General features: G+C 44.1%; 2 protein-coding genes across 3 annotated transcripts in view; one reads left to right on the top strand and one right to left on the bottom strand.

The window, feature by feature from the left end:
* STXBP1 (syntaxin binding protein 1) overlaps positions 1 to 10,454 on the top strand; it is a 36,279-nt gene extending 25,825 nt beyond the window's left edge. The window contains exons 15-20 of one of the 2 annotated variants that reach the window (XM_060694443.2): positions 1,073 to 1,182; positions 1,741 to 1,842; positions 2,238 to 2,326; positions 3,490 to 3,644; positions 6,204 to 6,335; positions 10,014 to 10,147. In XM_060694443.2, coding sequence (XP_060550426.1) covers positions 1,073 to 1,182; positions 1,741 to 1,842; positions 2,238 to 2,326; positions 3,490 to 3,644; positions 6,204 to 6,313 — 566 coding nt within the window. In that variant the 3' untranslated portion in view covers positions 6,314 to 6,335; positions 10,014 to 10,147. Of the gene's footprint in view, positions 1 to 1,072; positions 1,183 to 1,740; positions 1,843 to 2,237; positions 2,327 to 3,489; positions 3,645 to 6,203; positions 6,336 to 10,013 lie in introns of both variants that reach the window. The other variant, XM_060694444.2, reaches the window with a different exon arrangement.
* The window catches only part of AKNA (AT-hook transcription factor), a 60,446-nt gene continuing 55,238 nt past the window's right edge, over positions 10,088 to 15,295 (bottom strand). Inside the window, exon 22 of the mRNA XM_034424622.2 lies at positions 10,088 to 10,299. Within this exon, the coding sequence (XP_034280513.2) occupies positions 10,287 to 10,299 (13 nt within the window). The 3' untranslated portion in view covers positions 10,088 to 10,286. The remainder of the gene's footprint in view (positions 10,300 to 15,295) is intronic.

Genomic DNA, 15,295 nt, shown 5'->3' with positions numbered 1-15,295 from the left:
ACAGTCAGGAAATTTGTCCTTAGTTCTAAGTTGCTTCTCTCCTTGATTAGTTTCCACCCATTGCTTCTTGTCCTGCCCTCGGGTGCTTTGGAGAATAGCTTGAATGGGTGAATGGGAAGATTGAAGCAATGGGACCATGGAAACACTTCATGTGGTTTTTCTCCTTACTCTCATTTCAATATTTTCCCCCTAATATTTGTGGGGCTGTCATAGAGAAGAGGAGGTCAGCCTATTCTCCAAAGCACCTGAGGGCAGGACAAGAAGTAACAGAATAACACAGTTGGAATGGATTTTGCATGTCTTCTAGTCCAATCTCCTGCTCAAGCAGGAGACCCTATATATCCGTGATGGCAAACCTATGGCATATCTGTGGGCACACGAGCATTGTCCTGGCTCAGCTCCAGTGTGCATGTGTCTGCCGGCCAGCTGATTTTCAGCCTTCCGGGCCCACCAGAAGTCAGGAAACGGGCTGTTTCCGGCCTCCGGGGGGCCTCCAGCGGGGCGGGGAAGGCAGTTGAGATATACAAAAATGATCACCATAGAAAAGACGAGATATACAAAAATAATCACGTCAGTTAATATTTAGTTGGGTAACCTTTAGCATGAATGATGGCCTTACAACGTCTTCCCATGGAGTGAACCAAGTCTTTGAGTTCTGCAGCTGTTCTAATGTGAAACCAAGATGGAATGATGGCTTCTACTAACTGGGTTTTATTGCTGGGTCGCTTCTGACTAACAAGTTTCTTTAGTCGGCTCCATAGATTTTCAATTGGGTGAAGATTTGGGCTATTCCCAGGCCATTCCAGCAGTGGAATAGGATTATCTTGAAACTCCAAAAAAAAAAGTGGTGTTATTAGCCATCAAACTTCAAAAATACACTTTTCCCAAAAGGTTTTCCACAATTTTGGCCACAACTATACTCACCCCACCTCCGTTTTGGTTGTCTGGTTGAGGCTGCTTAGTGAGTCAAGCCACGACAGGGCCACTCAACTGCTGTTTGGCAGGATGCAAGTGTGTTGACTCCCATTTCCTAGAATATGCACATATGGTCTTTCTCCATCCTCTCCCCCAGGGATCACCGAGGAAAACCTGAACAAACTGATCCAGCATGCACAGATCCCTCCTGAGGACAGCGAGATCATCACCAATATGGCCCACCTTGGGGTGCCCATCGTCACAGATGTAAGTCCTTATGAGAGTTTGTTGCAGAAACGAATCATCCAGAAAGCACACCCAGGCAGACCGATGCAGCAGGATTCATTAACTTCTCTTTATATACATAATAACGCATGAAGATAAATGTACAATACCAATAGCTGATTCTTCCAACGTAGCAGTTACTAGCAAAACACAAGCAGACTAGTTTCAGTTTCAATTCTCAGCAGAGACCCAGGAGCTAAGCCTGCACAGCTAAGCCACGCCCGGACTTCCTGCTTTAAGTTTCTGTTTCCAATTCAGCTCCCATTGGCTGATCTGTATGCCATGCGTATTCATTGGCTGACCTTGTTACTATGTCTTCCCAGCAGTGGTGAAATGTAAAATTTGTTACTACCTAGTTGGGTAATGAAATGTCTGCAAGAAAACAGCTCAGAAAGCACCAAGGACCCCTCACCTCCAATCTCGCCCGGAAGCCTTCTTCCCGTAGAAGAACCTTAGAAAGTTCAAAATTTACTCTTGCGTTGTGAATAAGCCTGGTCGATAACCCTCCGACTCCATTGTCTCTCTCTCTCTTGTGTCCAGTCCACCTTACGTCGTAGAAGCAAGCCGGAGCGGAAGGAGCGTATCAGTGAGCAGACTTACCAGCTCTCCCGATGGACTCCAGTAGTTAAAGACATTATGGAGGTACGTAAAGAAGGGTGGCTCTCTTGAAGCAGGGGTGAAATGCTACCGGCCGCGGCATGTGGTTCGGGGAACCGGTAGCGATGGCAGCGTGAAGCTCCACCCAACCACCCGGACGTCATTACTTCCTGGTTTTAACCAGGAAGTAACCTGTTTTTGACCCTCTGGGCATGCGCAGAAGACTAGGTGCATGCATAGAGGGTCCAAAATTGGACATTGTGATGGTGTGTGCTCGAGTGGAGCGCACACACTTCCGAACCAGTAGGGAAGGTAAGTAGATTTCACCCCTGTCTTGAAGGCGTGAATCTCTTTGCTTTATGCCTAATACACACACTGTTGATCACTTGCAGAAGCTCCAGATGTGTTAATTATTATTATTATTTTCTATTTCTTTCAAGGATGCTCTAGAGGATAAACTGGACACCAAGCATTACCCGTATATCTCCACTCGCTCAGCTGCTTCCTTTAGCAGTACAGGTGCTGTCAGGTAAGAAGGGAGCATTCCGTAACAAACTACAGATAGCCTCTCAACTTAACAACCACAATTGAGCCCCTAAAATTTAGGTTGTTAATTGAGACATTCGTTAAATGAGTTTCGCCCCATTTTACGACATTTTTATTTTCTTTTTTTTTTTTTTTTGGCCGGAAAGGAAGGGGAAGGGAAGCCTAGATTAAATTAAACTCAATTAGATCTGAGTTAAATGAAGTCTGAATTGGAGACCTGTCAGCTTATCAGTTGGGGAAAGAATGTTTGTGGACATTTTTAATTTATTTGTTTGTAAAATTTATTGGCCACCCATCTTACCTCAGGTTAATGGGACATTGTATCTCCCCATCTTGGATCTCTCTCTCTCTCTCTCTCTCTCTCTCTCTCATTATCTATCATCTACCTACTAGTTATCTAGCTATCAATCCGTCATCATTTAATTGTAAAATCAATCAATCTATCTATCTATCTATCTATCATCTATCTGTATCATCTATTAATCATCTACCTACCTACCTACCTACATTATCTCTCTCTATTTACACATCTATCATCTATCTGTATCATATTTATTTATTTATTCATCTATCAGTATCTATCTATCTATCTATCTATCTATCTATCTTTCATCTATCATCTATCTACCATATCTATCTACCGATCTATCTACCCACCCACCCACCTACCTACCTACCATCTATTAATCATCTATCTACATACCTACATTATCTCTCTCTCTCTCTTTACACATCTATCATCTATCTGTATCATATTTACTCATCTATCAGTATCACTCTATCTATCTCTCTATCTCTCATCTATCCACCATATTTATCTACCAATCTATCTACCAATCTACCTACTTATCACTCTCTCTCTTATCTCATCTATTTATACATCTATTATATCTATCTAGCTATTTATCATCTATCTATCTATCTATCTATCTATCTATCTATCTATCTATCTATCTATCTATCTATCTTGCTATCTAGCTATCTACCTCTCTCTCTCTCTCTTATCTCACCTATTTATACATCTATCATATCTATCAATCTATCTTGCAATGTTGCATTTAATTACTGCATAATGGGGGCTCTTCCAGATCATATCCTTATTTCCCCTCCCCGCTTTTTCTTTTCATCCTTACTCCTGGTCTTCAGTGCCCGCTACGGACACTGGCACAAGAACAAGGCTCCCGGAGAATACCGAAGTGGTCCTCGCCTCATTGTTTTCATCCTGGGCGGGGTTGCTCTGAGCGAGATGCGCTGCGCCTACGAGGTGACACAAGCCAGCGGAAAGTGGGAGGTGTTGATAGGTAAGTCCTTGTCTAGTCCTTGTCCTCTTCAGCTCATGCTTGCTTTGCTCCACTCTGCTCTGTCTTCCATCATCTCCATCTATCTGTCTCCTCACCTTTCTCTTGACTTCGAGGCCACCTGCCCACAAACTCAGTGCTCCCTGAATCTGTTCTCCCTGGGGAACAAGCTTACTTCCACTGTCCTGTCCTATTCTCTACTCCATCCATTCCTACAACCCTTCAGGATATTTGAGGGGCTACCACAAAAATGCGAGAGGGCCAACCTATTCTCCAAAGCATTAGAAGGCAGGACAAGCAGCAAGGGATGTAACTAAAGAGAAATTCCCTAACCGTGAGAACAGTTGGTTGCGAATGCGCCAACACTGGAAGCTTTTTAAGAAGAGATTGGACCACCATTTGTCCGAAGTGGTGTAGGGTTTCACCCTACACTAGGGTTTAACTAAGGGTTTCACCCTAGGGTTTCACTAAGCAGGGGGTTGGACTAGAGTAACAAGGTTGTTAAGTGAATCTGGCTTCCCCATGGACTTGGCTTGTCCGAAGGTCACAAAAGGGGAAATCACATGATCCCAGGACACTGCAACCGTCATAAATATGAGTCAGTTGCCCAGTGTCTAAATTTGAATTGTGACCAATGGGGATGCTGCAATGGTTACAGGTGTGAAAATAAGAGCTTATATCAGGGGGACGCAGTGGCTTAGTGGCTAAGACGCTGAGCTTGTCGATCAGAAAGGTCGGCAGTTCAGCGGTTCGAATCCCTAGTGCCGTGTAACAGGGTGAGCTCCCGTTCCTTGTCCCAGCTTCTGCCAACCTAGCAGTTTGAAAGCACGTAAGAAATGCAAAAATAGGGACCGCCTTTGGTGGGAAGGTAAAAGCGTTCCGTACGCCTTTGGCGTTGAGTCATGCCGGCCACATGACCACGGAGGCGTCTTTGGACAGTGCTGGCTCTTTGGCTTTGAAGCGGAGATGAGTCAGGAACGACTAGCACATATGTGCGAGGGGAACCTTTACGTTTACCAGCCTCCGAACTACACATGGTCCATCCTCACGAACACCGCACTCCTTCGAACTGCTATCTTTCCGTTCCTCCCTTGTTTTGGGGAGGAATTTTTCCTCTCTTAGGAAGGTAGCTTTCCCCAAACTCCCTTTTTCTTGACTTTCCTCCTCCATCGCTGTCTCCTTCCCCGTGTCATCTCACTTTTGTGTGTGTTTAAAAGCGTGTGTGATACGTCTCCGGCTTTGTTTAGCGTTGCTTCTAATGTTGAACGTTGCTCTTTCGGCGATGGGTTTAATTGGGCAGTTGCTCCTTCTGCAAAGCATATTTATTTATATGGGATGGTTGGGGGGGGGGAGAATTCTTTCCCCTGTTTATAAAACTCACATTCTTTTGACTTTTGCTCCCGTCGCAAAAATTGCCCAAGCAATTTCCTTTATTCACCATGTCCCAGTTCTGAGGTTTTTTGTTTTTAGTTTTAAAATTGAAGTTTCCTAAAGTTGTGCCACTTGGATAGCCTAATCTGTATTTCTTTTTTAAAAAAAATAATAATAAGCATTAGGATGGGACATTAAACAGTTCAGCAATTTAAACCTTCCATTATCTATATACTGTATGTATCTATACCGAGGCGGTGAACGTATCAGTGTTTCCTTTAGAGTTAACTCTGGCAGATGTGGTTGTGGGGAGTTCTGTTGCAGCACCCCACAATGAGGTTTTATGTCTTCCCCCACAGCTGCTTTCTTTGCTCTCTCTCTCTCTCTCTCTAGGTGTGATTGTGTGATTGTGTTTTTCTTGCCATTTCTGCTTCATGTATCATCACTGGCTTCCATCACAGTGATTTTTGGTGATATGAACTGTGTTGTAAGATTTTTTTTTTAAAAAAGGCATAAACAAAATTTTTTGGCATGTTGCTTTTCTTTCTTTCTTTTCCTTCCTTCCTTGTTTCCTCCCTCTCTCCCTCCCTTTCTTTTTTCTCTTTCTCTTTCCTTCCTTCCTTCCCTTCTTACTTTTCTTCCTTCCCTTCCTCCCTTCTTTCTTACTTCCATTTCTTTCTTTCCTTTCTTCCTTCTCTCATTCCTCTCCTTCCTTCCTTCCTTTCCTTCCTTCCTTTCTTCTTCCTTCCTTCCTTTTCTTCCATTTCTTTCTTTCCTTCCTTTCTTCCTTCTCTCCTTCCTTCCTCATTCCCTTTTCTTCCTTCCTTCCTTCCATTTCTTTATTTCCTTCCTTCCTTCTCTCATTCCTGTTTCCCTCCCTCCTCCCTCCTTCCCTTCTCTTCCTCTCTCTCTCTTTCTTTTCTCTTTCTTTCTTCCCTCCCTCCTCCTTTCCTTTCTCACTTTCCTTCCTTCCTTCCATTTCTCTTTCCTTCCTTTCTTCCATCTCTCATTCCTGTTTCCCTCCCCCCTTCCTTCCTCCTTCCCTTCTTTTCCTCTTTTTCTTTTTTCTTTCTTTCTTTCTTTCTTTCTTCTTTCTTTCCTTTCTTTCTTTCTTCTCTCTCTCTCTCTGTCTTTCTTTCTCTTTCTTCCTTTCTTTCACCGAGAGTCAGCCCGCGCTCTATTTTCTCGCAGGTTCTACTCACATTCTTACTCCCACCAAATTTCTCATGGATCTGAGACACCCCGACTTCAGAGATTCTACTAGGGTCTCTTTTGAGGAACAGGCTCCAACAATGGAATGAGAGCCAAAGAGAACTAAAAAAAGTAAAAGCAATTTATCTTGAGAAGAAACTCTTCCTTTTTTTTCCTCCCCCCCGGAAGGGCTTCTTTTGATATTTCTATCTTCCCCTTTCTTCTTGCTTTTCCATTGGTTTCTTTCTCCCTCCTCCTTTTTTCTGATTTCTTTTTTCTTGGTATGAGAAAATGTTTGCTTCAAAACGGCAATTTTGAAAATGTTTATGAGGCTGCTTCCATGCCAAAACTGGACCATGGTTTTCTTGTAAGCAGAACTTGCCAACTTGAACTAGAAAGTCAAGCTTTCAAGCAATGCCTTGGCATCACTGTGGATGCTTGCCCCATTGCGAATTCTTATCTATGGTTCCACCTCTTTGTTTTCTCTCTACTATAACTGTCAGCCAATGCAATCCTAAATTGCATTAACAGAGGGATACAATCAAGAACAAGGGAGGTACTAATACCACTCTATAAAGCCTTAGTAAGACCACACCTAGAGTCCTGCATCCAGTTTTGGTCACCACACTATAAAAAAGATGTGGAGACTCTAGAAAGAGTGCAGAGAAGAGCAACAAAGGTGCTTAGGGGACTGGAGGCTAAAACATATGAAGAACGGTTGCAGGAACTGGGCATGGCTAAGTTTAGTGAAGAGAAGGACCAGAGAAGACAAGATAGCAGTCTTCCAATACTTGAAGGGTTGCCACAGAGAGGAGGGGGGGTCAAGCTATTTTTCAAAGCACCAAATGGCAAGACTAGAAACAACAGATGGAAACTAACCAAGGAGAGATTCCAGCTGGAAATAAGGAGGAGTTTCCTGACCGTGAGAACAATCAACCCATGGAACAGAAGTTGCCTTCAGCAGTTGTGGGAGCTTCATCCTTGGAAGCTTTCAAGAAGAGACTGGACTGCCATCTGTCATAAATGGTGTAGGGTGTGCTTGGGTGGGAGGTTGGACTAGATGACCTACAAGGTCCCATCCAACTCTGTTCATCTGTATCTAACTCAAGCACAATCAGGTACTAGACAGGACTGGATCACTCCAATCCCTAGGTGGGGGAAAACTCCCTTTGCGATGGCCCTCTCCTGTTCATAGCAACCAGCAACAAATGGAACTTTATCTGTCTTGCATGGGCTACTATGGCCTCAGGGCTCTACCTGCAATCTGACGTGGTACAGTCCACGGTGCTTCATATCTGGTGTCCTTGTAGACAACCGACAGGTAAAAATCTGAGAAAAGGAAAGAGTCGAAAGGAAAGGATTGATTTCATTGGCCCTCACTCCTTCAGACAAAGGGACTGTTTACGAGGAGCAATGGATGATGAGCAGTGATGATAGCTCCATAGAAACCACGAGATCCAGAACAATGCACATCTGGATCTAGTCATTCTCCATGTTTTGGAGAAGGAACATAGCCAACTTTGCTGTTCAGTAAGTTGTGGTTGATGATATTGGGTGGATGCAACCGCCTCGAAATAAAGAGAAGTTTCCCGAGAGTCAGATCAATCAATCAATGGAAGGGAGGTTGTGGAATACTAGTGGGTTCCACTTACCTTCACTACTAATTCGGAACTGTGTATACCCAGAGCATCCGTGATGATGTCCGGGTGGGTGGGCGGAGCCTCCTGCCACCACTACCGGTAGAAACCCACCACTGTTGTGGAAGCTTCAACACTGGAGGCTTTCAAGAAGAGACTGGGCGGCCATTTGCCTAAATTGGTCTAGGGTCTCTTTGAGCAGGGAGTTGACTAGAAGACCTCTAAGGTCCCTTCCAACTCTGTTATTCTGTTACTTAAGGAGAATCCTATGGAATTAAAGGGTGCTTAGTTCAATGTGCATAAGATTGCTGTCTATTGCCCCAAGTCTATTGGACTCGCATCATAAATAGAGATTCAATGCTTTCTATAACCTCCTGTCTGGGCTGATTGGATGCTGCAGTAAACCTCTTTTGAATTAACCCTGGGGAAAGGAAACCATATAGGTCTCTCCTTCTATCCAGTCCCAAATAATTTTGGATTTTCTTCTTGCCTGTCTCCTCAATGATGCAGGATTCAGGGTAATGTAGTGGGGAAAAAATTGGCTTCTTCTGGCAAAAATTATTCTTTATTCTCCATCACTTAAACCAGGGGTGGGATTGAAAAATTTTAGCAACTGATTCTCTGCCTGATTGATGGGTGGGCATGGCCATGGGAGCGAGGCCTCGTCAGCTTCCTGCACCATGGCAAGGGGGGGGCATTTTTGCCCTCCCCAGGCTCTGGAGGTTTTTTCGAGTCTCCGGGAGGGCAAAAAACGGCCTCCCCTGGGCTCTGGAGGCTGCAAACAGTCCTGTGTCCAGACTCCTGATACTTCCGGTAGGCATTTTTCACCTTCCCAAAGCCTCCGCGTGGGCCCTGCACTTACCTGGCATCCAAAATGGGCCACATGGGGACTCCTGAGAGAGGCAGGGCGGGGCAGGCAGGGTCAGTAAGTCCTTGCAACTACCGGTTCGGCAAACCAGATTAAAATTAACATCCGATTCGTCTGAACCGGCTGAATCCCATCCCTGCTTAAAGCGATGGCCATTGGCATGTATGGATAAAACTCCCATCTGCTTTGATTTGGAGAAAGGGGGCCTTCTCTGAAGAAGTCCTCTTGGCCATTGCATGCCCAGATGATCCTACATGGTCTCCATCTACTGCCTCTCTTGGTAGATGATGCCCCAGCTCTTGATCTTTATGACAAATTCTGCATGTCCTCCTTCATGTCCTCACTGCACTTTGATTGCTGTGTGATTGGTCGGTTTTTTTTCTTTTTTTTTTACAAATATATATATATTGATTTCTTTTGGTGATGGGTGGTTTCCATTTTGATTCCTTTCAAGTTATTTTTCCTCCTGCGCTTAGATGTAGTTCCATAGGCTTAACCTTCTGCAAACATTTCTCTTAATATATATATATGAGTGTATATATTGATACATGGGCCCAGTCTCGTGACAGGGAAGGGATCAGGGGTGGGGGGTACATCCCTTTCTGCTTTAAATCCCAACAAATCTTATATGTGGAAGGGTGGGCAATCATCCCGAAGGTGCTTTTTCAAAAGGCAGCTGGGCTTTGTTTTTCCTTGAAGAGGTTTCGCTTCTCATCCCAGAAGCTTCTCCAGTTCTGACTGAACTGTCTGAACTCTCTTCACTCAGAAGTGAAGAAGCTTCTGGGATGAGAAGCGAAACCTCTTCAAGGAAAAACAAAGTCCAGCTGCCTTTTGAAAAAAAAACCCTTTGGGACAACCATGACCCAGATGATTGAGAATCTCCGTAGATACGAAGGGTGGGCAATTTTGAGTTTTTCCTCCCCCTCTATAAAAATCTCTCTTTACCCTTCTTCCCCCCCCCCTCTGCCTTCAGAGTAGATATTTTGTGGGATGGGTCACCCTTTTGAGCTGAGCCGAAAGCTTTTCAACCTTTGTGGGGGTGGGAGTGAGTGAGCGAGTGGACTGACGGGAGGGGGGAGGGCGATCCCCAAAATGACTGCCATGGTCACTCTGCAGTCATCCAGAGGTTGAGGAGCTGCTAGTCGCCACAACACAGCTGGCCTGGCAAAGGATCCTGGGAGTGGTAGTCCAGGGAGATTTGCCAAAGCCTCAGATAGCCCACCCTTAAATTTAGGCGCTCTTACGCTCTTCCTTTTTTTTTTTTTGAAATCCGATTGTCGTCTTTTCCTTTTTTCCTTCCTTCAGGTTCCACACATATCCTCACCCCACAGAAATTGCTGGACACGCTGAAGAAACTGACCAAAACGGACGAAGAAAGCAGCAGTTAAACACGCATCGTCTTCATTTTTTCCTCTTCTCTCTCTCTCTCTCTCTCTCTCGTTGACCTGCTCCCCGAACATCAACTGAAGCGTTGAAAAGCTGGCCTCGCGGTTGACTTCTGGGCCTCCTTTCCAACATGGCCTCTTCTTGAGTTTAAACGCAAGACTTCCCTGAATCATCCCTCATGATTCCTTCCTCCTATGAAGCCAAGCTAAATAGGAAACAAAATAATAATAATAATAATAATAATATATGCACCGTGTCTAAAGGACGAGTGGGGAAAGATAAAAGAGTAATATATTCTATACTATAGATGTGATCTCTGTATGTACCCAAGAAAATAAAATTTGTCAGGTTCAAACTGCCCATGTTGGAAAATCCCACCGCTTCATCATTGGAGAGATAAGACAACGGTGATTATATTTTCAATACTGTCTTTTGGTTCTCCCCCCCCCCCCCATTATTTCATTTTCCCCCCTGCTTGGATGGACGAATGCTTGTGACTTATTTATGGCTCTGTAATCCTGTACTTAACCCCCCCACCCCAGATGCAAACTGTGAATATTGTCTCCTAGGCGTTGCAATTTGCTTGCATTTTTGGAAATAACTGTACTAACTTCTCTCCTTTCCCCTTCTCACATTGCTGTCGTTGGGGTTGTCGTCTTGATTATGTATTTCTTCTACTTGGTTTTGTTCTGTTTTTTTTTTTTTTTTTTAGTTCCTTGATATATGCAGCCAGGCTGGCTTTTGAGAGATAAATGATATATCTATATCTATATCTATATATACATATATTTTCTGGATGTAACTTGGTTGTTTCTCCTTCCTCCTCTTCTCTTTTGGGAGTATGTCATACCTGATCTGACTCATGTTTTCCCACCAAAGCATGACATAACTTGCTTTCTCACAGCCTGTCCAACAAATGAAGATTGTTTTTTTCCCCCTATCTCAGGTCTCCTGATAGCTTTAAATTTTGCCCAGGCATGCTGGCCAGTAAATATCCTTGGAACCTCGTGGTAGTATTTTGGTGCAAAGAAATTTAAAAATAATAATAATAATAGAGACATAATTTGCTTCTGGAAACCATTTGTCCTTGGTCGGCGAGATTTCTAGCCCATTTAGGAGACCGAGAATATTTTTTTTTTCTTCCTCATTGCCTTTGAGCTCATCCTACCACTTCCTGCAAGGAGGGATAAGTTGAGAAAGAGAGAATCTGTGCCCTAAATCTTGCAAGTCACCCGCTTAGTTTTAAGAAGAGCCTTCCCAATATGGTTCAAATCTGCTCTATGTCTTTTGGAGTTGTCCGAAAGATTGCTTTTTCAAAAGGCAAGCGGACTTTTGTTTTTTTCTTGGAAGAGGTTTCTTCATCCCAGAAGCTTCTTCAGTTCTAACTGAACTGTCTGAAGACTGAACTCTCTTCAGTCAGAAGTGAAGAAGCTTCTGGGATGAGAAGTGAAACCTCCTCAAGGAAAAAAAACGAAGTCCAGTTGCCTTTTGAAAAAGCATCTTTGGGACAACCATGACCTGGATGATTGAGAATCTCCATAGATGACTTTTGGGGCTTCCCCAAAAGTTTGTTTCTTCCAACTTGTTTTTGTTCTCCAGCTTCCTTCGGTGAGTTTAGAGAAGGACTCTTCTACCATCTCCTAAGCTTTATTTTATTAGGTTTTTTGGTTTCATGTTGGTTGGCTGAACCCAAGAAGAACTTTGAGTCTTCAGGGCTGATCTTGTTCTGCCTGAGAAGGTAGGGATGGGCTCCCAGCTGTAGTAGTCTCCATATTTGAGCAAGCTAGTGTGATGTCCCGCTTCCTGAGGTCTTGATGCAGTTTTCGGAGAAAAGGAGGAGATATTCTGTTTTCTCTGTTGAGGAAACTCAACTGCAGCTTGGAAGACGAAGTTACCGATCCTGCCATGTTCACCTCTGCTTAACAGTTTTTTTGGTAATTTTCTTTTTTTCAAGCATGGGTCAAAAAACGTGTCTGTCCACCTATCTATCACTTTAGCTATCGTCTATCTGTCTCTATCCATTTCAATATCCCTTATTACGACCCTGTAATTCCTTTACCCATTCAGGGTAGAGTGGAGGTAAATTGGGGGCATCTGAGTATTTACTGGAGATCAATAGATCTGTATCCATCCATCTCTGGATCTATCTCTCACTTACTCTAGCTACCTAGTTGTCTTCCATCAACTCTTTTTCATTCATTTTATCCTATATATATCTATCATCTATCCTTTATCTCTGCATCAATTCCATCTGTTATCTGCCTGTCTACATCTATCTATCTATCTATCTATCTATCTATCTATCTATCTATCTATCTATCTCTGTCTGTCTGTCTATCTCTCTCTCTATCTGTTATATATCACTCTTTCTCTCTCCATCCCTTATCATCTGCCTGTCTGTCACCTATTTGTCTGTCTGTCTGTCTGTCCGTCTTATCTGTATCTATCTTGCCCCCTTCCTCTTAAACTCCCCCATTGCAGGGCATTCTCTTCTCTTCCCAGCAGAGGGACGAAGGAGAAAAAATATCTCCTATTATTGAGGTAACAAGTAACAGAGTTGGAAGGGACCTTGGAGGTCATCTAATCCAACCCCCTGCTCAGGCAGGAGACCTGTACTAGGGATTCGAACCGCTGAACTGCCGACCTTTCTGATCGACAAGCTCAGGGTCTTAGCCACTGAGCCAGGTTTGCTTCCAGCTTTGCGTCTAGCAATACTCCCTTGCTCTTCATATTCTGTCGTCTTAAGGATGAAAGTCGATTTTGAACTACGTATATTTTGCACGGCAAACTATTCAGACTCTCCCTTTCTCAATCTCGCCTTGCATAAATCTTCTTTTATAAATATATATATATATATATATATGCACACACCATGGTGATTCTAGAGAATGTCTTTCTTTTCCTGTTTGTTTGCTTTAGTGATTTTTTTTTTTTGTTATTTATATTCCAATGATTTATGATCGAAAGGGAAGGGGGGAGGCGGGGAAAAAAACGCCACGTTCAACACTGAAAGGGTTAACTGGACGCTGTCTTGAGACGCTGTTTTGAGTTCTTGAGATGTCGATGTTGAAGCACAACGATGTGTTCTTTCTGTATCGCTGTTCTGTATTTTAAAAGCGCTCGAGAATTAATAAAACTTTGCTGTCCTGTCCAAAGAACTCTTGGAGTGGCTGGTTTGTGAAAACAGCGGTCTGATTAAAAAATTAAAAAAAAAACAATGGGGAAAGGCGACGTAATGCTGCATTCGGATGATGTCACTCCCACGAAGTGCATGATGTCATCTATATCTTTTTCGGGAAACGCTGAATATTTTACCTTTCCTCCTGAAACAGATGCCAGCTAGGGTCTAAGAGAAGACTAGGGCGATGTAATGCCACGTTCCACTGATGTCGTCTTTCTGGTACATTACATCATCTATTTATAGGGAAAACTTAGAAATAAGGGGCTCCTGCCTGTCCTCCAACCTTCCCAGGGGCTGCCTGGTGGTCCAGAACCCCCAGTCCCATTTCTACTCGAGCCCCAGAGAGCGCTTAGCCTTCCTTATGGTCCAACTTTCCCAGCCATCCATTGCAACTGGGAAAACCCCAGAGAGCGCTTAGCCTTCCTTATGGTCCAACTTTCCCAGCCATCCATTGCAACTGGGAAAACCATCGCCTTGACTAGACACACTTTTGTTGGCAGGTTGATGTCTCTGCTTTTTAGAATGCTGTCTAGATTTGCCATAGCTTTCCTCTCCTCTTCCTAAGAGAAGGCAACCCAACTCTGTGCCAGCCAGGGACCAGGGGGAAAAAAAAGTGGTGACATAATGCCACATTCCAATGATGTCATCTCTGTTGGGTATTACGTCGTCTCTTTTTTGCTAGAGAAAATCTAAGCTTCTGGCCTGTTCACTTGGGTCTGTGCCAGGAGTGACATAATGCCACATTGCAATGATGTCGTTTCTGTTGGGCATTAGGTCGTCTCTTATTTCTATCTGCTCTTCTTTTTTTTTTTTTGCCCATTATTTGCATAAAAGGAATTTGGTTGTTTGAAGTTCTGAGAAGTTCTGGGCTAATACTTCTGCTTCTAAATTGTCCCCCTGAAATCTCTCTGGTTTTTTTTTTTTTTTTTTGTGGCTCCCAAAATTATTTACTAATTTTGTACCTACCAGAGATTTTAGTAGCAAACCAAACATTTATTGAACAATGAAACAAAGGAAAACAGAGCAAAACAAATAGAAGATTATTTTCAAGACGACAAGAAGGCTTCAACATTGGTTTTGACGCAATTCCAATGTCAATGATTTCAAATAATAGCTGGGGAGCAATAAAGGAGATTATTTGTGGACTGTAGGGGTTCTTGGTGCTTTGTCCAAGTTTGATTGTTTTTCTTCCAGACATTTCGTGACCCAACTAGGTAACATCCCCAGGGCTAGAAGAGTGTGGGGTTTTCTCTCTTGGTAGTTCCTTGATAGAGTGAAAAGTAGTTCAGGAAGGAAGGAAGGAAGGAAGGAAGGAAGGAAGGAAGGAAGGAAGGAAGGAAGGAAGGAAGGAAGGATGGATGGATGGACAAAGGAAGGAAGCAACTGAGGGAGAGAGGATGGAAGGAAGGTAGGTGGGAGGGCTGGAGGAAGGAACAAAGGAAGGAAGCAAGGGAGAGAGGGAGGAAGGAATGAAGGAAAGGTGGGAGTGATGGAGGGAGGATGGATGGAAGATTGGAGGGAGGGAGGGAGGAAGAATGGATGGAGGGTTGTAGGGAGGGAGCAGGGAAGGAAGGAGGGAGGGAAGGAGGGAAGGTGGAAGGGATGGAGGGAGGAAGAATGGATGGAAGGTTGTAGGAAGCGAGGGAGGAAGGAGGGAAGGAAGGAAGGAGGGAGGGAGGAAGGATGGATGATGGAAGGAAGGAAGGAAGGTTGGAGGGAGGGAGGAGGGAAGGAAGAAAGGAGGGAGGGAGGAAGAATGGATGGAAGGTTGGATGGAGGGAAGGAAGGGAGGAAGGGAAGGTGGGAGGGAGGAAGGATGGATGGAAGGTTGGATGGAAGGAAGGTTGGAGGGAGGAAGGAAGGATGGATGGAAGGTTGGATGGAAGGAAGGTTGGAGGGAGGGAGGATGGATGGATGGATGGAAGGGAAGGTGGGAGGGAGGAAGGATGGATGGAAGGTTGGAGGGAGGAAGGATGGATGGAAGGTTGGATGGAAGGAAGGTTGGAGGGAGGGAGGATGG

Source organism: Pantherophis guttatus, chromosome 16, assembly GCF_059756535.1.
Source record: "Pantherophis guttatus breed Tessera chromosome 16, ASM5975653v1, whole genome shotgun sequence".
Taxonomy (NCBI): Eukaryota; Metazoa; Chordata; class Lepidosauria; order Squamata; family Colubridae; genus Pantherophis; species Pantherophis guttatus.
Note: the sequence above shows the minus strand (reverse complement) of the source record. Positions and strands in the feature narration are given on the sequence as shown.